The 21,120-nt window shown below is 41.5% G+C and overlaps 1 protein-coding gene across 4 annotated transcripts in view; it reads right to left on the bottom strand.

Annotated features, from left to right (window-relative positions):
- LOC138284105 (transient receptor potential cation channel subfamily M member 7-like) overlaps nucleotides 1–21,120 on the bottom strand; it is a 1,183,984-nt gene that overhangs the window by 342,250 nt on the left and 820,614 nt on the right. For all 4 annotated transcript variants that reach the window (XM_069222537.1, XM_069222536.1, XM_069222538.1 and 1 more), the window contains one exon: nucleotides 8,055–8,229. In XM_069222537.1, the coding sequence (XP_069078638.1) occupies nucleotides 8,055–8,229 (175 nt within the window). The remainder of the gene's footprint in view (nucleotides 1–8,054; nucleotides 8,230–21,120) is intronic.

Here is a 21,120-nt window from a genome sequence, read left to right as displayed (position 1 = left end):
GAATTGCATTGTATAATAATTAGCCTCACTTTAAAGCGAAAAATTAATATATCACACAGTATGTTTTCATAGATTAATCCATGATCTGTCAATGTAGCAATGTCAATGTAGCACTTATGGACTACTGATCCTATACCATTATTCACGTGTGCCTTGACCCCTGTCGAGCTTGCTTTTGTCTCTCAGAGATAGTATTGGAGGAGGGGGAAGATCCTCCGGCCAGGAGCACCGTGCCCTACACTGTTTGCATCTATCTAACATAGTGTGGTGATTATTGTGAGCGCTTACATTCCCTTGTTTTCTCTTCCCATTTCTGTTGTCTATTATCTAGTTGTATGTAAGGGTGAGCAGCTCCGTACACCTGTTTATTCTCTACCTTTTGGTTAAATATGGATTGTGCCAAGTTGGCAGCAGATTTATTTGGTGACTCGAATCAATAGGGGATGCTCAGACATCCAACTCTTCTGGTAGTCGCCAAGTGAGGGTTGGTCTACGTGAAAAGTTTATTAAACTTGAGAAACTAAAAAAAACAGGAGGTTTCGAAGTGGTGGGATGGGGCCACATTAAAACATTATGTTAAATTGAATAGGATACCTAGAGGATTAAGATCTCATATTTTCCCCACTTTTGATGCTCTGGACCCAGACTTGTTAGACAGCTGGGAACAGGAATTGATTTAAAGTTCGATAAGATTGATGAATATCCTAATAGAAAATTCGGAAAGGAAAGTTACTAAGCTTCAGTCAGAGATATCCTGCTTAGAAACTGAAATTAAAGACATGAACATGGAGGAAGCAACCGTTAAAAATTATGCAATTTTAAATGAGGTCATAAATCAACATCAAAATGAAGTCACACATAGGAAGGCACGTAAACTGAAACGTGACGAACAGGACTATAGGAGTGGCAGGGTTTTTACATTTTCTAATAAATATGATCACCTAGTCAAGGGAGCGGATCCCTTACATATACGACAAGATGGCTCTCAATCTTTACTTAGTAATACCTCAGTCAGCAATAGTGACCTTAGTGATGTTTCCAATATCTCAAGACAGGACGTTACGGTCCAACAGGGCACCCTGTCTTTTTTAGTTGAGGTTCAAAGGATCAGACAGGGACAGTGGGAGACAAACAGATGCAAGGAAGACCCCGTAAAACAAGGAGGGATAGGAGAGGGGGTCACACACAAACAAAGAAAGGGATGCAAACCAGGTCTTGGAACAAGCAGAAATGAGGGATGTAAATGAGAAATCAATTGCCATTGTTAATCTCTCCCACCTACAGCTTATGACGCAGGGTACCTCATTATTGAATAAGGGCCTTGGGTTCTGTCCGGGGGATTTTGGGGATGATCAAAAAACTAAAATTTATTTTTTTAAATACATCAGACGCCTGAAACTCAAAAAAGTTTTCAGTATTCACACTGATGTTAAGGCTAGGAATATCCTATATGATTGCAGTAAGGATTACCATTCTCTCTCTATCAAGGATATACAAGATACAGTCACATTATTATCCATTACTGATTGTGAACAGGATCCTACTTCCATCTCAAAGGTTTTGGCTGATCTGGACATTTCATCTGATACAGTGTTGAGTGGACTTAAGTCTAAATCCAAATGGATACCTACTCTCAGTAGTGGTAACTGCATAGACACTTTCTTTAAACTGGTATGGCATGACCTCAACAAACTGGAATATAAGAACAGGGCTCATCACCATAACCATTGTAACAACTTGAGCCACGGGGAACTTGAGGTCCTGAAACATTTGCGTACATGCAATGATATTACCATTAGGGAGGCAGATAAGGGTGGAAATATTGTGATCATGAATACCCAGGATTATGAATCAGAGATTAGTAGTCAATTAGGGGATCCATCCAGTTATGAAAAGATTGATTCGAATCCAATACCGGGTTTTACCAATAAGATTAACAGATTCTTAAGACTGTGTTTTGATCAATAGCTATTGAGGGAGGATGAGTATTTGTACTTACGAGTGCTCAGACCTAGATACCCATGCCTGTACACTTTACCCAAGATTCACAAGAACTCTTCCTTTCCACCAGGTAGGCCTATAGTTTTGGGCATGGGTGGTCCGACTGAGAGACTCTCAGAATACGTTGATATCTTTCTGCAACCCTTTGTAACTAACCTTCCTTCTTTCATTAAGGATACTAAACATATTCTTAGTATCCTTACCGATATCACTTGGGAAAAAGGGATGATGTTAGTTACTTTAGATGTGACTTCCCTTTATACAAGTATTGATCATGGTTTGGGAATGACTGCCTTGCGCCATTTCTTATACAATCAATCAGCTAGCCTGTATGGACATACTAATATGATATTAGACATGGTTCAAATGATTTTGGAAAATATTTTTTTCCTTTTAAAAAAAGAGTGGTTTTGCCAAAAAAGGGGGGTAGCTATGGGTTCTCGTTTCTCACCAGCTTATGTGAACCTCTTTATGGGGTACTTAGAACAGATGGTGATTTGGAGCAAGGAAGGTAACACTTGGAACTCGGATATACTTTTTTGGGGTCGATATATCGATGATTACATCATGATATGGACGGGAGACATTACCAAACTTAATGATTTTATTACCTATCTGAATTCCAATGATCTGAACATTAGATTCACCTGGGAACACAACACGACTAATATCACCTTTTTGGACGTGGAACTTTTTATCCACAATGATAAAATTGAGAGTCGTCTTTATAGAAAAAGCACTGCTTGCAACTCAATACTGCACGCAACAAGTTCACATCCCAGACATCAAATTAACTTGATTCCTTATGGTGAAATGGTACGAGCAAGAAGAAATTGCAGTTTGGATGTGGACTTCAGGAAGAATATTGAGGACATGGAGGTAAGGTTCAAAACACGGGGCTATCGCCCTGGCATTCTGGACAAAGCACGTAACAGAGCTATGCGCCTAACTAGGGAGGACACCCTTAGACATAAGGTCAAAGCTACCAATACCAATTTACGGTGTATAGTCAACTATACACATGCTTCAGCAATTTTACAAAAATGCATGACTAAACACTGGAACATACTTAAGGCTGATACTACCCTAAAAGGTCTTATTTCTGATTCACCTATCTTCACTTACCGTAGGGGAAGAACCCTTAAAAATATACTGTGTCCCAGCTATCCGCTTATACATCAGCATGAGGATTGGCTTACAAGTCGAAACAAGGGGTTCTACAAATGTGGATGCTGCGGTATGTGTAAATGGACTCGATCTGGGATCTCCACTTTCAATAGCCAGGCGGGTGATCAATTCCGCATTTTCTCAAATATTACTTGTGAAAGTAGTTTTGTCATGTACATGATTGTCTGTAAGTGTGGACTTTACTATGTGGGCTGTACTATCAGACCGCTGTAAACGAGAGTAAGTGAACACTACAGAGCTCTTAGACAGGGGGATGAACGTTATCCCATCGTAACACACATACGTCAATGCCCTAAACAGGGTCAAATTCAGAGTTTTTAATTTTTTGGCTTTGAGATTGTACACATTAATCCGCGGGGAGGTAATAGGGAGTTAGCGCTTAGGAAAAGGGAATGGCATTGGATCCTCAAACTCAGGGCTGTGGAGATAGTCCTTAACACTAACCATGAGATGGAATACTTCTTGGGCTAATATTGAGTTGTCATGTGCACTACTCATGCGCTGAGTAATATATTACAGTATTATTTCTCCTTTTGCCCTTAGATTTTGATACAACAGATATAGGACACATGTACACTATTATTAATGTTCAATTATTGGAGCTATTATTGTACTAATGTTTTTGCCACTCTGTATTGATTTACATGGGCTCTTGGGGGCAATTTACAGAATCCTTTAGATAATTACTTTGAGTTTATTTTATAATCAATTCTGTTACTGCAATGTTATAATTATTTAACTGGATATTGCATATGGATCAATGGTTATTAATTTTTCTATTTACTAAGGTTGCTTTTTCCTCTTTGTTGTGTATATTCAGCATTTTGTGCAAGTAGGTTAATTGATGTACATTATGAGGAGCTATCCGAGCTGGAGTTTGGGATGGGTGCCACGGCACGGACGTGAGGAGAGTTGTACACCACATTTATGGGAATACACTGTCAATTTGTGGAATTTATGCTTATTCCTTGATATTTCTGTCATTCTAGTTTTTATTGGTTGCACCCTGGGTAAAGCTGGGCTATATATTTTCTTATTGCTTTACTTTGCCTTACCAATATTATTATACTTATGGGTCGCACTTCACTCCCCCTTTTTCAATTTCGTTTTGTTTTATTTTTATTTTTTATTATTCCTCAGTTATTCTGTTACTATACTCTTTCCTACAAAGATGTAAGGATGCATACTTATTGAAGAGAATGTTTCTTATCGTTACAAGATGGTGCCCGTATTTCACATCTTTCAATTATATATGCCGTTTAACATGGCGTACAGGCTTTATGGGAACTGCTTAGTCTTGCGGTGATTCACTCTGTCCACCAGTACTTCAATGGAGGGCAGAGGGACGCCGGCTGCGCTATTTGCTGACTGGAGCTTTGGATTTATGGCTCCGTAACACAGTATTTCGTGTTTTCCTCACAGCGAGGTAAGCGGAGGGTTTTCGCTTGCCGGGGACGCGTCTATCGCGTGAAGGTTGTTTTACGCTGGCAATTCCGATAGACTTTAAATTATGATTTCTTTTGTCCGCAGTTCAGTTGGTGTCTAATTATACACCACCTATGATTATTATTTACGGATTTCTACATACAGAGCCAAAAGACCTGGTAGGTGTCTGGGTATTATGGTGTGCTTAAAACACGTGGGATACCACTTGGAGGATGTCTCCCTTTTAATTTTTAATTTTGTTTTGGCAATCATTGTTTGTTCACAGTTCAGTGATTCTAAACACCACGGAGACTGCTTTGCCACTTAGTGCCTTGAACTTTGTACCATGCCTAATCGAGGTATGTTTGCTTGCTCCAGAGTTATTAGTTTTTACGGCATGATTTATGGTTATCTTAATTTCAAGATGTATTGGTCTTGCGTTGTTTTTTTGTTAAAGTTTCTGGAATCTAATTTGAGTTTTGCTGATTTAGTGGTTCTTTCTCTCTCTTCACGTGGGTGTTGTGGCTCTTCTCGCCCTCTCCAATTCGGATGGCACTTTTTGAGAGGGATGTCTCTCATCGTCACATTTGGATACACACATATTGCTACGAGTTCACTGTAATGTATTAAGTGTGATTATCACTAAGTCACATGGGTTTCTTTTTTGTATATTAACTCTATGGTTAAACATTATTTCATTGTATTATGTGTGTACTATATACTTTTTACTTTATTATTTTTATCGATTTTGGTATCCTTTACAGCCTTGAGGAAGTCGCAGGGAGCATTTTCTTCTATGACGAAACACGTGTTGGCTGTTCTTGCTGTTTTTCTGTTCCATCAAAAGATGAACTCTACACCCTAAGGGCTCAATTGGAATTTCTGCCAACCTGCATATCTACTCAGATTTGATCATTGATCTGTCAATGTAGCACTTATGGACTACTGATCCTATACCATTATTCACGTGTACCTTGACCCCTGTCGAGCTTGCTTTTGTCTCTCAGAGATAGTATTGAAGGAGGGGGAAGATCCACCGGCCAGGAGCACCGTGCCCTAAACTGTTTGCATCTATCTAATATAGTGTGGTGATTTTTGTGAGCGCTTACATTCCCTTGTTTTCTCTTCCCATTTCTGTTGTCTATTACATAGATTAATCCATATTGCTCTGCTAATTGTTTTAGATATCACTCAGATGAAACAGAAAATTGGTCTGATATCATATGTTTCTGTCCCATGATAAGCCAGGACTGGCATAGGGTTTTGGATTCTGTGAAAACAAATTAAATATATTACCGCACAATCTTGCAGTCATTTATTTGGGGTATTCATCGACTCTGATTATTTAGATTTCAATGCTTATAGTTGATACTGCACAAATGGAAACCTCAATTAGTATCTACATTTTCAGAATGGCTGGTTAAAGTATACAGAGTATAGCACTGAGAATGGTTACACATTACTAGAATGGGATCAACACAAACATTTTTATAGGAACATTTTTAGTAAAAAACATTCTTTCCATTATGTTTAACATAATGATATTTGGTATTTAAGTGCATAGGATGATTAGATCTGTGAACTGCCTATAGTACTGTATGTATATGTGTGGATGCAAATGGACTATGTATGCTCTATATCTCCCTGAATAAAAACTAAATAAAAACAAACAAATCATATGCTCTCTGTGCAATTTCTGAACACAGAGTTTGTTGACCAAAGACAATTATTTTGGTCTTATTGGAACATCTATGTTACATAATTGCAGGGAACATATCATTTTGCACTCCAGGTCGTAGTTAGGTTGACAATCATGAGCTTTGTTTCATTATGGTATTGGTATTAACATTTCTAGACAGCATTTCCATGTAATTCAACATAACTCTCTCTCAGGTGTCTCCCTGTGAGCTTTCATTGCAGGAAGTCCTGGATTCAATCCCATTTTGGCAAGTTTTAACCAAAGATTTGTGCTTATTATCTGAATAAGAGTCTGATTCCCATTTGACAGAACACACATGCATGATTGGTGAGTGAGGCTTGAAGACTTTTGAAACCACAAAATACAAAGCTATAAAAGGGTTGCAGACAGTCCTAATGAGAGCCCGTTTAGGAAAAGGGAAGCCAGTTCTGATAATATGGTATTTGAATCTTAGCTTCCACATCTTTTTTTTTTACTTCAACATTTCCTAAAACGTGTCAACGGTCCAAATTACGAATCAACTCAAATGTAGATAATGGGACTGATTATGATGGTGGAGGTCTGGCCACCGCCATCAGCCGCCAGGGCCGCAGCGGAGGTTGGACCGTCACACAGCTGTCATCTGATCACCACATGACTACTATGGACAGTCGGACCTTCAGCGGTCCGCCGCCTCCACCAGGACCAGAGGTCCTGACGGGCTGCCAACGGACCGATTTCATATTCAGCCATGGTGGTACTGAATTCAGCACCACTGTGCTGATTAGGAAATGGTTTTCGGACAGTCTTTCAGTGGCTGGTCTCCCGCCATGGAAAGGCTGGCGGAAAGCCAAAAAGGAGGCCAGTGGGGGGCCCCTGCATTGTCCATGACCATGTCGTGAACAGTGCAGGGGCCCTCAATACAGGACCCATGGAATACGCACTGTTTGCATTTGCCTACACTGCGCATTCCATGGGTGCTGCATGGCCCCCTGTGTGCAGCTGCATTGACCTCACCTCCATGTGGAGCCGAGACAGTGCAGCCGTGGATATTTCCGCCGTCAGTATGGTGGGGACATCATAATAGGGCGGGAGGAGAGGCCAGCAGCCTGGCAACTCCTCCGCTGCTTTGGCGGGCAGCAGTGCAGACCACCAAACTCGTAATCAGGCCCAATGTCTTTAGATGGACAGGGGTGCACAAGTAGGGTTTTTGAGGGTGGCAAACATGTCAACATAACCGGTTATCCAACATAAATGTTTATGATATCAAACAATGATCTTGAATGAGATACAAATGACAAATCTAGTGGGCATCCTGAAAGCCTAATGTAATGATAGACTCAAAAGCCCACTGACCACTGTAATGCTAACTCAGGGGGCACTAAAATGAGTAGGTGATGGAACTGAATCTTGTAATGTAACAGATGCTAAATTCTCTCCTGCTCTGTTTATGATGCTTAAGTCACAAGGTTCTCTTAATTTACCACCCCAAATAACCAGAGTGGCAACATATGTAGGCTGCTTAGCGCTCTTTGCAAGCATGCTAATGACAGTGTGATTGAACACCTTTTGTTGTCATGGTATTTAACATTGTGATGGATAAATACAATTAGGTGCGCACTTTGCTCAATTTCAATATTAGTGCGCCAATGATAGATTACCTTCACCCTAACTTTGGTGTTTTTTGCTGTTTTACATGGACCTACTATCCTCTTTCACTTTATGGAATTAATTCGAGTTATTCAAACCTTTCATTGCTTACCATCAATTTCATATGCAAACATTTCTCCGAAGGTCATCCAGTAAGGCTCAAAAAGTATGTCTCTGGCAAGAGACCATGCTGGTTTTTCATGAGGATAAAGGACTGCCTTCCTGGGTACTCCATATGCCAAAAGTATAATCGCCATTATCACCACAATCGGAAACATGTTTTTCACCTATGAGTAAAATGATGATGCTTATGAATTCAAACTATTTTTGCAGTTCTTGAAATTAATGACAATACAATACTGACTGATTTAGATGATACCATTACATGGTTTGTTTGGTAATTTTACAAAACCAACCAATAAAGCCTAATTTGGCATAGTCATAGACTAACATAAACAAACTTGCCTAACAATCTGGTGACCGTACATTACGAGATATGAATTAGTTACAGTGAATCGGTTCCCACGGTCTGCTATGTTTCTCACCAACAAAACATCAGCCTTTTTTATACATTCATTATAGCAATTCCTTGAATAACGGAATAAACAAGCAACAGTTATATTCATTCAGAATTCCTTTGTTCCATCAGTATTCCAGTCTAGAGTATAAAGAGATGAACATTATTTTCAATTAACCCCTTTCGTTAGTGTGGCTTTCTAAAATGCAGCTGTCAAAACTCTACTGTGTGCAACACATACCTTAAAATGATCAACTTAAAAGGAATTAGAGCAAGCTCCTCCAACGAGTAGCTTGTGAGGTACTGGTAGCTCTCCAGCTACCTGTACATAGCTCTCCTATGTGCAGCCCAGTGAACTAAATTAGACGTTTTTGCTTGGTTCAAATAATGTATCTCTATGAAAGTGAAAAATGTGTATTCAAGCCAAAAATGTTTGTATTCTAGGAACTCATAAGCTGATGTTTGGAGAAAAATGGTTGAATTTCCAAAATATCTTTAAAGCTGATATTTGAGTGATAAAATTCAAACAGTGCTGGGGAGGCTATTACTAATATTATGAGATCCGTCCTAGTGGCATTACAGCTACGACTGTTATTTATTAACCATGTAGAGGCATTGCAAAGTAGTTATTACATTACTGTTGGAAGCCATGCCTGATGCGTTACGGTGCAAATCAACAAGGTAATGGATGGAGCACCCACTTAGCCGGTTACACGCTTGACGCCATTTTCTCCTCTAGCAGCCACATCGCAGTCACTCACACCACCGAACTCCATTGGACTGACCACCACTGCGTCCACTTCTCCTTCCTGAAGCCCACCACCCACCACCACCAACATCCTATCCCTTACCGCAAGTGGAACAAGATCTCCAAGGAACAACTGATCTCCAACCTCGCCCATGCTACACCACCCATTACCAACGACCCCAACGCCACCGCCCTTAACCTCACACAATGGCTCAACATATGCACTAACTCCCTCGCCCCACTCAAAAAACCCAACAACACCCGCATCAACAAGACAGCTCCCTGGTTCACCGCAGAACTTCAGACCTCCAAACGAGAATGCTGGAAAATTGAGAAAGCCTGGCGCCAAGAACATCAGTGAACAACTTCTCCGCCTTCAAATCAGCCATGCGCAAACACCACCAGCTCATCCGGACCACCAAACGATCCTTCTACAAAGAACGCATAGACGACAATGCACACAACAGCAAGGAACTTTTCACCATCATTAAAGAACTCACCAAACCCAAATCCTGCGACATCGACCCTCTGCAATCTCAAGACCTCTGCAACTCCTTCTCCAGCTACTTCCACTGCACGATCGCAGACATAGACAAAAGCATCATATCGTCGCCACCCCCTACCACCAACGCAGCCAACCCCACAGCACCCTGCCGCACCAACGTGCTGAACACCTGGACCCCCACCAGCGATGAAGAAACCAGCAAAACCATGAGCTCCATCCACTCAGGCTCCCCAACAGACCCCTGCACCCATCACGTCTTCAACAAGGCCAGCCAAATCATCGCTCCCCAGCTCCGGGCCGTCATCAACAGTTCCTTTGAGACCGCAACCTTCCCAGATATTTGGAAACACGCTGAAGTCAACGCCCTGCTCAAAAAACCCAAAGCAGACCCCAAAGACCTCGCAAACTACCGACCTATCTCTCTACTCCCCTTCCCCGTGAAGGTCATAGAGAAGATAGTAAACAAACAAATGTCCCGCTTCCTGGAGGACAACAACATACTTGACATCTCCCAGCCTGGATTCCGCAAAAACCACAGCACCGAGACCACCCTCATCACCTGCACAGACGACATCAGGACCACACTGGACAAAGGTGAAACCGTCGCCCTCATCCTTCCAGACCTCTCCGCAGCATTCAACACCGTATGCCACCAAACCCTTCGCACACGCCTCTCGGACGCCGGAATTCACCACAAAGCCCTGGACTGGCTCACCTCCTTCCTCTCCGAAAGAACCCAAAGAGTTTGCCTCCCTCCATTCTGGTCTAAAGCCACCAAGACCATTTGTGGAGTCCCCCAAGGATCCTCACTCAGCGCCAGCCTCTTCAATATCTACATGGCTCAGCTTGCCAGCATCGTCCGCCCCCACGGCCTCAACATCATTTCATACGCCAACGACACCCAGCTCACCCTCTCCCTCACGAGGAACCCATCTACCGCCAAGAACAAACTACACGCCGGACTCCTCGACATCGCTAGCTGGATGACAGCAAGACACCTCAAACTGAACTCAGGAAAAACCGAGATCATCATCTTCGGACCCAACAAGACAGCATGGAACGACTCTTGGTGGCCTGCCACCCTAGGACCTCCCCCAACACCCCCCACCCATGCACGCAATCTCAGCATCATACTAGACTCGTCTCTCTCCATGACTCAGCAAATCAACACCATATCATCCTCCTGCTTCAAAACCCTCTGCATGCTACGCAAGACCTTCAAGTGGATTCCAATAGAAACCAGAAGAACGGTCACCCACGCCCTCATCAGCAGCAGACTTGACTACGGCAACACCCTCTACGCAGGGACCAAAGCCAAGCTTCAGAGAACACTCCAGCGCATCCAGAATGCCACCGCACATCTCATCCTCAACCTCCCTCGCCACAAGCACATCTCCGTCCACCTCAGATCCCTACACTGGCTGCCCATCAACAAAAGGATCGTCTTCAAAATCCTAATCCACGCTCACAAAGCCCTCCACGACAACAGACCGGCCTACCTCAACGAACGAATCAACTTCCACATCCTGACCCGCCAGCTCCGTTCCGTCGACCTTGCCCTCGCAACAGCCCCCCACATCCAACGCACCACCTCCGGCAGCAGATCCTTCCCCCACCTCACCGCCAAAACCTGGAACTCCCTCCCCACCAACCTACGCAAGACCCAGGACCTCCTAACTTTCAGAAAGCACCTCAAAACATGGCTCTTCGAGCAGCATCCCCCCTCCCACCCCTAGCGCCTTGAGACCCTACCGGGTGAGTAGCACGCTTAAAAAATTTGATTGATTGATAGATTGATGGAATGCTTGAATTAATCTCAGCCACTGGTGATTGCTTGGGGCCACTTCCCAATCCAATGTTTTTCATCCACCATGCCACCTCAGTTTGGACCCAGCCATATGCAAATCAGCCTTGACCCTGTTCCTCATAGCCACAGTCCAGCCCGGACTGTCAGGCCAGGGCCTCCCTGAAGTTGAACTTGCGCAACCTAGGACCGGTTTCGAATAAGCTAGGGCTCTTCAGCCAAGTGGAGCTTGATTCCAGTGGCACAGAGAGCCCAGGACCTACGTCTGGGCATATCCAGCTAACCTACAGCATCAACTGCAAAAATAAAAAACAAGGTGATGGATGGACCACCTTAGGAATGTATAGGCGTAAGTCAATACTCCCATTAGCTTGATTAGCTAGCTAAGAGAACTTGAGAAACCTTGGAATTATGTTTGATGTTTCTTTTATTTCTTGCCGTGGAAGCAAAGATGACATTTCTCATTCACTTAATACACATAGAAACATGCCAGGGGTCTCTTAAGTGTTGGGAAAATAGGTATACATTTGTTTTAAAATGGTTTGAAGTGGTCACTCATGATAAACTGGGAACAGTAAAGGGGAGTGATCTGGTTAGCAACTGAGGCCCAAATACTGGGCTGAATCACAGATAGCAACACTTAAGAATTGTGTCACTGGATGGCAGATCAGTGCAGAACTTCATTTTTGTCCCTTTCTAAACCAAAATATTGTTTTTCTAGTGAACCTCGGTCGCACAGGAACATATCATTGCCAAAGCTAGACCCAAATCTGTGTTCTCCTAAGTGTGGGGCTACTGGACATATGGGTTTTTCACAGGTTTTGGGTGCTCACATGCTTTAAAGCGGGTGCAATGTAGGTGCACAATTTCAGAAGTAACAGAGGCCAAAAATGTTGATTTGGGATACCTGTTATCAGGTTTCAGACATTTACAGCTGAACCATAGAGAAATCTACCAATATTATATATTTTCAAAATCTATGTACGTATGTAGAGTTTTAAGGTTCTTTTGCTGTGTAGCACACTCACCTTGACGGTCCAGGAGACCACACAGTAAGTTATGTTTGTTAGAATTTCAGCAATGGTTTTCACAACACAGTATTTCCTATCAGCCACCCATGTGCAGAACACAATCTTTACCAGAGATTGACCCACCTCTGTATTTCCCTGGGACTCCTGAGTATGAGGAAACATGGCATGTGGGTTTTCAAAGGGTTTGCGGAGCTTTCAGGGAATAAATTGGGCACAGTCAAGATAGGCAAGTTTTCAAAATGCTGGTTTGGAGTACCTGTGCTTGAGCCGGATATGGCTATCTCTGGCCTGGAGTAAACCAAATCAGAATATTTATTTTCAACATCTATATATCCTAAGAATCCCGTTGCTCAGTGGTTACCTTCTTTAGCTGATCATCTAGCAGGCAGATTGTCTTCAATATGAGGTTTCTAAGTGTTTTCCTACATTTCCATTCAGTAAGCTTTTTTCTTTTCCCATATTCACACAGAAAAAGGTGCGTTTGGTGTGGTGGATGCATATTTGTTTTTGCCTGGGTCTCCTGGGTTCTGAATTCCTGTAATGCATAGTTGCATTTACAAGCTCAGGTCTTTCCTGTAAGAAAGGAGGACTCTCACTTTAGCCTTGAAAGTTTTTTAGAACACCACATTAGCAGTTTATTTGTGTTTGCTAAGAATTCCTGTAATGGGAGTATGCTGTATGCTCTCTTTCACACTGAAAAGTAAATGTTGGTCACTATCTTCACTGAACGGTCGCTCCTAAGTGTCAGGATACCCAACATGCATATGTGCAATTGCATTATGAGTTTGCCTCCTTTGAGGTAAATGTAATAGAAAAAACAGATAACCAGAAAACAATGTGAGATATTCAAATATATGTTATGAATTATCCTGCCATGGTACCCCAAGTGCCTAATTTGTAAATAAAAAGGTGCCGGTGCCCAAAGCCCTCCTCTTAAACACGCGGCTGCTTCAATTAAATGTGCGAACATGGATTACTGAGGCAGTGTAATCCCTAAGCCATCTCGGGCCTCTTCAATCCATTTAAAGCCACTCCCTGCCCCTTCAGCCCACTCCTGCAGCTATCTGCTCTCTCCTTTGTGACGCTTTTTCGTTCTTGTCTTCCTCTGTCTTTCTCAAATGTGTCTTTTGCTCGCAGTAAATGCTAGAGGCAAAAAATTAAGCGCCGGCCCTCAAATATAAGTGCCAGTGCTCCGCACTGGAAACAACAAGCAGAACTTAAGCCCTGGGTACCCCTAAATATGAGTTGCTGAGTATGGGCCATATACAAATTTACACTAACAGGAGACATGGGTCCTTATCCTTGTTTTGCAATGTGACTGATAATTTTCTGTGACCCAGAGGAAGGCATGATTTCCCCCTATGCTTCACAAATATACATGCACATGTGACTCATGTGAAAATCTCATGAGATATGTTTTTTTGCCATACATTTTTCCCATTAATGAGGTTATTTTATTCTTACACCTTCACCACCTCATGGTTTCTGATCTTTGGTAGATCCCATTAAAAGAAAATGTTCAGTGATCAGCACCATGTTGAGACTGACCTATTTCTAAACAAATCTGCTAGGGGATGTGCGTAGTACATGAAACACCCGAAATAAAGATACATTTATATTAACATTTATATTCTCCTTGAATCTGCACACCACACAAATTCACAGGTGGATAGTATATTAATTAGTATTTAGATAAAATATTGAGTTCAAAATATCGGGAGACTGAAATAGCAGGATAAAAATATTGTGATGCAAAATATCGTCAAGAATATCATTTTTGGGGTAGATAATATAATTTTTAAGAATATTGTTTTAGTGACCATATTAGTCAATATATTATTCTTATGTGATACTACTGTTTGTACAAATGTACATTTTTTAAATATAGTTGGTAAAGGTAAGAAATATAGAATTGTTTATTTAATTGTCAATAGTAATTTACAGTGTTGTAGCAGGTTGCTGGGTTTATAGGGGTATAGGTTGGGGAGTTAAGTAATAATTAACAATGAATTATTAATTATCTAATTGATCAATAATTATGTAAATTGTTTAATACTTGCTTTATTTTAGTTATATTTTAGGTGTGGGCTGCTGGGTATGGGGTGGGAATCAATGGTACAAATCTCCCAACCCCCAATGGCCCTCTAAAAACCCTCTCCCAACCCACCTCTATTTACACTGGTAGGAATTAGGAGACAGAAGGTAGCTAGTAAATCTATTTGTTCAGCTGGATGGGAGTATCCGATAATAGTACTTTGTGAGAGGATTTTTTGACTGTGGTGACATAGCCCATAAGCGGGATGGAGTGTGGGAGGGGCTACTTTATTGGCCTTACTTAAATGTTATTTACTTTAATTTTGTTTACATTATTTGATTTCTAACTATGTAAAATAATTGGCATTAATAATTGTGTAATTATTCTACTGTTCAATTATTTTTTTCTATGGTTTTTAGTATTTTCATGGGTATTACACATGTATATTTCAATGCTGTGTTATATTTTTTTTAATGAGTTTGTTGGGAAGAAAAATATTTTTAATAATTTATATTTATATGTAATTTATTAACTGGAAATTAAATATCTATCTTTTTCACAATTTATACATTTGTTTGTAATTTATTTTATGGTATGTGTTTGTGATAGCATGTTTGTGCTATAATATTTATTTTAATTGTTTTCTTATCAAATCAATCAATCATGTATTTTTAGAGCGCACTACTCGCCCGTTGGGTCTCAAGGCGCTGGGGGGAGGATCCTCAGAGATCAGTTGAAGAGCCAGGTCTTGATGTCCTTTCTGAACTGAGGCAGCGATGGTGACTGTCTGAGGTGAGGAGGTAAGGTGTTCCAACCTTTTGCTTCTAGGTATGAAAAAGATCTTCCTCCAGTCGAGGACTTCTATAAGTGGGATACGTTGACAAGCGACTACCGGGACGAGGTCCGAAAGGGGCGTACAGGTGATGCAGTGGTTGAGGTAGCTAGGTCTGCAGTCGTGGAGGCCTATGTAGATGTGTATGAGGAGTTTAAAGTTGATCCTCTTCTCGACGGTGAGTCAGTGGAGGATTTCAGGTGTTCAGCAGGGGATGTCTAGGACGAGTCTGGCAGCGACATTCTGAATTTGTTGCAGCTTATTCAGGTTCTTCTTGTAAGTTCCATCATAGAGGGTGTTGCTGTAGTCTAGCCTGCTGTGTCACGGATTTATGGCCGTTGGTTGTTATCCATCTGAAGATCTTCCATAGGAGTCAGAGAGTGTGGAAGCAGGTGGAGGTGACCGAGTTGATCTGTCTGTTCATGGTGAGTGTTGAGTCGAGGATGACGGCGAGGTTTCGTGCGTGGTCAGTATGGGTGGCTGAGGTTTGAGGGCCACCAGGAGTCATTCCAGCCTGATGGGGAGGTTCCCGGGATTAGGATCTCGGTTTTGTCGTAGTTCATCTTGAAGCAGCTCTCCCTTATCCAGGTGGTGACTGCTTCCATTGCCTCCCTGAACTACTTCTTGGCTGTTGAGGGGTTCTTGGTCAGGGGGATGATCAGCTGGGTGTCATCAGCATAGGAGATGATGTTCATACCATAGTTCCTGACAATGGGGCGAGTGGGATCATGTAGATGTTGAACAGCATGTGGCTCAACAATGATCTTTGGGGTACTCAACAGCTGATGTTGGTGGGTTTTGACAGGTGTGGTGGGAGCCTGACTTTCTGTGTTATTCCTGTCAGGTAGGAGTGTATCCATCGAAGGACCTTGCCGGGTATGCCTGCTGGGTGGAGTCTGGTGCATGGTGTACAGTGGCACACTATCGAAGGCGGCTGAAAGATCAAGTAGGATGAGGGCTGCTGTTTCTCCGCGGTCAAGGAGGGAGCAGATGTCACCTATGTAAGTGGTTAGTTCCGAATCCTGATTGGAAGAGGTCCAGGATGTTATGCAACCTTGGCTGGGGAGGGCAGCAGTGACATGGGGCATGAGTTCTTGAGGTCCGTAGGGTCAGCTGTGGGTTTTTTTCAGAAGTGGGTGGACCTCGGCGTGCTTCCAGTCCTCGGGGTAGGTTGCTGAGTCTAGGGAGCAGTTGATGGTCTTGCAGAGTTTGGGCACGATTGAGGTGCTGGCCTCAGCTGACGTAGTGTGGGCAGGGGGTCGGTCGGGGCTCCAGAGTGGATGCTGCTCATGATGGAGGTGGTCTCATCCGTCATGAGGGGGTCCAGGTGTGCAGGAGTAGTGGGGTTCAGCGGACCCTGGTAGGGCTGTTGTTGGCGAGCTCACATCGTTTTGGGGTCCGAAACTGTCGAAGATGTCTTTGATCTTCCGGTGGAAGAAGATATTAATTGAAATTAAATCTATTACTAAAGATTGCACCTTCTTTTTGATAGCTAAGGAAGTTGAATTTATTTTATGTAATTTTATGTTTTCCTTTGCTTTTTCTTTATATATTTAATTGTTTTTATTATTGTAAAAACATATACATATGTATATTTTTTTAATGTTAATGAATAATGTTTATATTGAGTTTAATAATTTTTCTACATAAATAGGGTTATTCGTTTATGTAATGCATTTGAAGTTAAGAACTTTTCCTGCTGCTGCTTACACTGGAGTAGGAATAGTAGATCTAACTCCTTCAAAGTCCAACACATTCACAAATGTTGCACTATTTGGAGTAGAAATAGTAAATTGAACCTCTCCGAAGTCCAAAAACGTTCACTACTGTTGCTCAGACTTGAGTAGGAATAGTAAATTTAACCCCTCTGAAGTTCAACACTTTCCCTAATTGAGTGATGCGTGCAGTAGGACTAGTAAATCTAACCCCTCTAAACCTTTCCCTACTGTTGCTTTGACTGCAACCAGAATAGTAAATTTAACCCCTCCAAGGTCCACCATCTACATATCCTCTTGCTTCTGTTAGTTATAATTTTCTAGTCATCCATCTGTCCAAAGCTTATGGTGAAAAGGACTTGGGGTTAACAGTCAACCTTAGCTCCATCAGAAACTCTTAACTGTCAGAGGAGACTATGGGTCGAATGTACGTATGTTAGGAATTGCGATTTCCTAATTGCAATTCCATGCAAATCACAATTAGGAAAGCAGAATTCCAAATGTACGTAAATCCATTATGTTTCTTTTGCGATTCTCTATGGGCTGCAAACAGACCTACCTCATTAATAATAATGAGGTAGGTCTCAATTTGCGACCCACTGTGAATCACAAAAATCACAGGGATGGTGCCTTGCTGGGGTCAGCAGACTGCCATGTCTGTGGTTGCTTTTAAATAAAGCAATCCTTTTTTTTTTTTTTTAAAGCGCAGTCCGTTTTCCTTAAAGGGATACATTTAAAAAGAAAACCACTGCCTGCTCCTAAAAAACATTTTTGCATGCATTCCCCTTGGTGACCCCTTCCTGTTTGTGAATGCATTAGCACCAATTTGAAATTGGTGTTAAAAAGCAAATATTTTGCGTCCACATTCCGGTCACAAAACATTTATAGATAGGACTGCGAGTCTCTATTAGGAAGGGAAGCCCTTAATACGCCCCTTCTTAATACCAAATCGCTAGCCTTTTTTGCGATTCGGTAATAGGTTACTTAATTGCAAAATAGGGTTATGTACTTAGGAAAATGCTTTTTTTTTTTGTTGCAAACGGCCCGATTCTGTGAATCAGGCTATTTGCAACCAAAAAAAGCTACATACATGTGGCCCTATGTGATGACTGCTCAGCGGTTACCTCACTCAGCTGATCAGCTAGCTGGCAGATTGTGATCAATCTGATTGTTAGATCAATATATATATTTTTATAGTAGTAACTTTACTATATAAAAATATTTAATGATATCTTTACCTATTGTGTTACACTACATATATATATATTAATAATACACATACATATATAGTATTAAATATTAGTGGAATTTATTCAATTTCTATAACAAAATATTTAAGACTTCTACTTTAAACTGTGTATATTTTAAACAAATCTGTAATTTTGTATGTGTTGGGACAATATCAGTGTCAGTAATCCAAAATAATTACTTTCTGGAAAGCTAATCAGCTTGACAAAACGGCAATAGTCTGTATGCCTTCTTTCTTTTACCATCTATTTGCACAAACTCTCTAATGTGTACCTCCATTGAACAGAAAATCAGCATTTAACATAATCAACTGCATCTACAACTGTGTGCATGAAATGAGACCAGAATTATTTTTGCTAGGTGAGAAGTAAGAATTGAGAGTGCATGAATTATACTAAGCTCTTGCAGTTGTGGTCTGGAGTGTGCCCATTGAACTGCAGTTGTGTATATGCAGCATGCAGTCCGTAGATGTGTTTATACAACTATTCATTTTCTTTTCCCTTCCATCCAGCACAGCCTTGCACTATGCAGCCAGTGTCAGCCAGGGGCTTTTACTTATGTAATTTGCCCTGGTCTGAGCCTGATGATGGCTCTAAGGTGGCATATATGGGGATGCAGCCCCCTGTGGTGACACATCGCATGAATGTTGTTAGTGTTAATATTCCACCTGGCCATTGCCACATGTTATCTTTTCAAGCCAGAAAGTATACAGCCGTGGCCCAAAGGAGGAGGTAGTGGGCTTGAGGCAGTAAGTTTGCTTCTATGGCAGCAAATACAAGACTTAGGAATTTGCTTTAGCAGTACTTCACATTACACTTTCCACTCACCTTTTTGGCTTCACTTTCATTTTTAGTTGCAGCATGTCTAGTGTACGCAGTGTTTAGTTATTGCCTTCTATTTCTTGTCTCGCCATCACTTGTTGCTTGCAGGATTAGAAGACTGATGTTTCGCAGCATAGTTAATCAGCATCACTATCAGGATTTCAGAAAATATTAAAGTATCCTCACCTGGGTGCCATCAGTTGATTAATGCTCTTTTACTTTTGTCCAGAATTTACAGACATTGTTGACGGTGCTAATAGTTTTATTGAGTGATTTGAGTTGTGGTTGGTATTTAGTGAATCCTGAGTTGACATGGAGGATCTTTATCAACTGGATTGCGAATTGCTGGTCAAGCTTTCAAAGTGTTTGAGTTCCTACCCGTAGTGTGCAGACAGGTTGTTGGTTTTTGCTTGCAAAATTTTGCATTAGGTTTGAATGAACAATTGTGTGAGAGACAATTGCGAAGCGATTGCACCCGCAGAGAGAAGTGTGTGTGATGCCATTTTGTGCCACACTAGTATAGGTCAGTTAGTGTGAAGCCCCGCTGGTATTGGTGGACAGTACTGGGTTACTATTAGTTGAGAACAGCTTGCGAAGAAGATTGTGGGATTGAATTTACTTCCTGATTCGATCCAAAATCATTGTGGTTAATTGCATTTGTGCAATAATGAAATTTTGCAAAGGTTTAAGAAGCGCACTAAGAGAAGATGCATTTAGTCCAGTTAGAGAGGGTGAAAAGGTAGCACTGAGGAAACACCAGTATATGAAGTATCAGAAACAAAAGGAATTTCAGCATGCTTATGGGTTAAACAACTGTGTAAAATAACTGAGAGCGAGGGTCCATTAGTTTTTCCTTGTTATGGAACATTTATTATGAGAACTATAGACAACTTAAGGAGAGTAATGTGTGAATCACAGCCTCCTCCAAGACCTGCACAATTTGAAGCCATTGCTATTTGGGAACTTGTTCAAGATAGAAAGAAACAACAAAATTTGAGAACAGAATGCAGAAGGCAGTTAAGACATTAGCGGAAGCTTAATAGGATACAGAACAGAAAAGGTGGAGAGCAGAGATAGTAGATGGAGTGAGAATGTTTCCAGCTATTACAGAAGAAGGTGACGTGAGTATAAAACCGATGACTAGAAAAACAGTCAGCAAAGGCGGATCAGACAACAGAAGATGAGGGTAAAAAGACAGTCATGTATGTAAGTGATTTGGAAGATGAGTTCATAAATCAGCTTTTGATGAATTGGCCCAACCATATCATTCAGTTGAGGAAGCACTAAGAATATAGCCTTACAATGTGCCAACTGCTCCAGTTACACAGAGCCCTATTCAGACAGTTTCATGTGTACCTGTAAATCCAGTGACCCAAGTGCTCGTGGTTTATCCACCATATCCAACTGTTAATACAGCACTGTCCATTACAAGTCCAGTTGGGAGTCAGGTATTACCAGGTTTTAATGTGAAGTAGATGGTGCAGACACTTAATGTGACTACACCTGTGCAGAAATGTAATCAAAATCAGACCATGCCTCTATATACACTAGTGTAGACAATGTCAAATGTTACCCCAAATCAAACAGGACAGACTTTCAGTACTGTTTTATTAGGTCAAAGTACAGGAATGCGAATTCCACCGAGCCAGACAAGCGTGATGGGTGCTGATGCACTAACAGTTCCCGTGATTATAGGCCCAGTTGTTTCATTGTATGCTTCAGGTAACCCTGGAAGTAATGCCCAGTCAATGAATGTTTCAACAGTTCCTGAAACACCACCAGCATCTGTTGGGATATCACCAATTGGTATGAGAGATCAGTATATTCAGACCATTCAGAGATGGAGAGAATAGCTTCTTTTGTCCCAATTTTGACCCCTACACGAATTTCAGAACCTAACCAGATGTTAAATCAAGCAGGGC

This window comes from Pleurodeles waltl, chromosome 3_1, assembly GCF_031143425.1.
Source record: "Pleurodeles waltl isolate 20211129_DDA chromosome 3_1, aPleWal1.hap1.20221129, whole genome shotgun sequence".
Lineage (NCBI taxonomy): Eukaryota > Metazoa > Chordata > Amphibia > Caudata > Salamandridae > Pleurodeles > Pleurodeles waltl.
The sequence above is the reverse complement of the archived record's forward strand: the minus strand, read 5'-3'. Positions and strand labels throughout refer to the sequence as shown.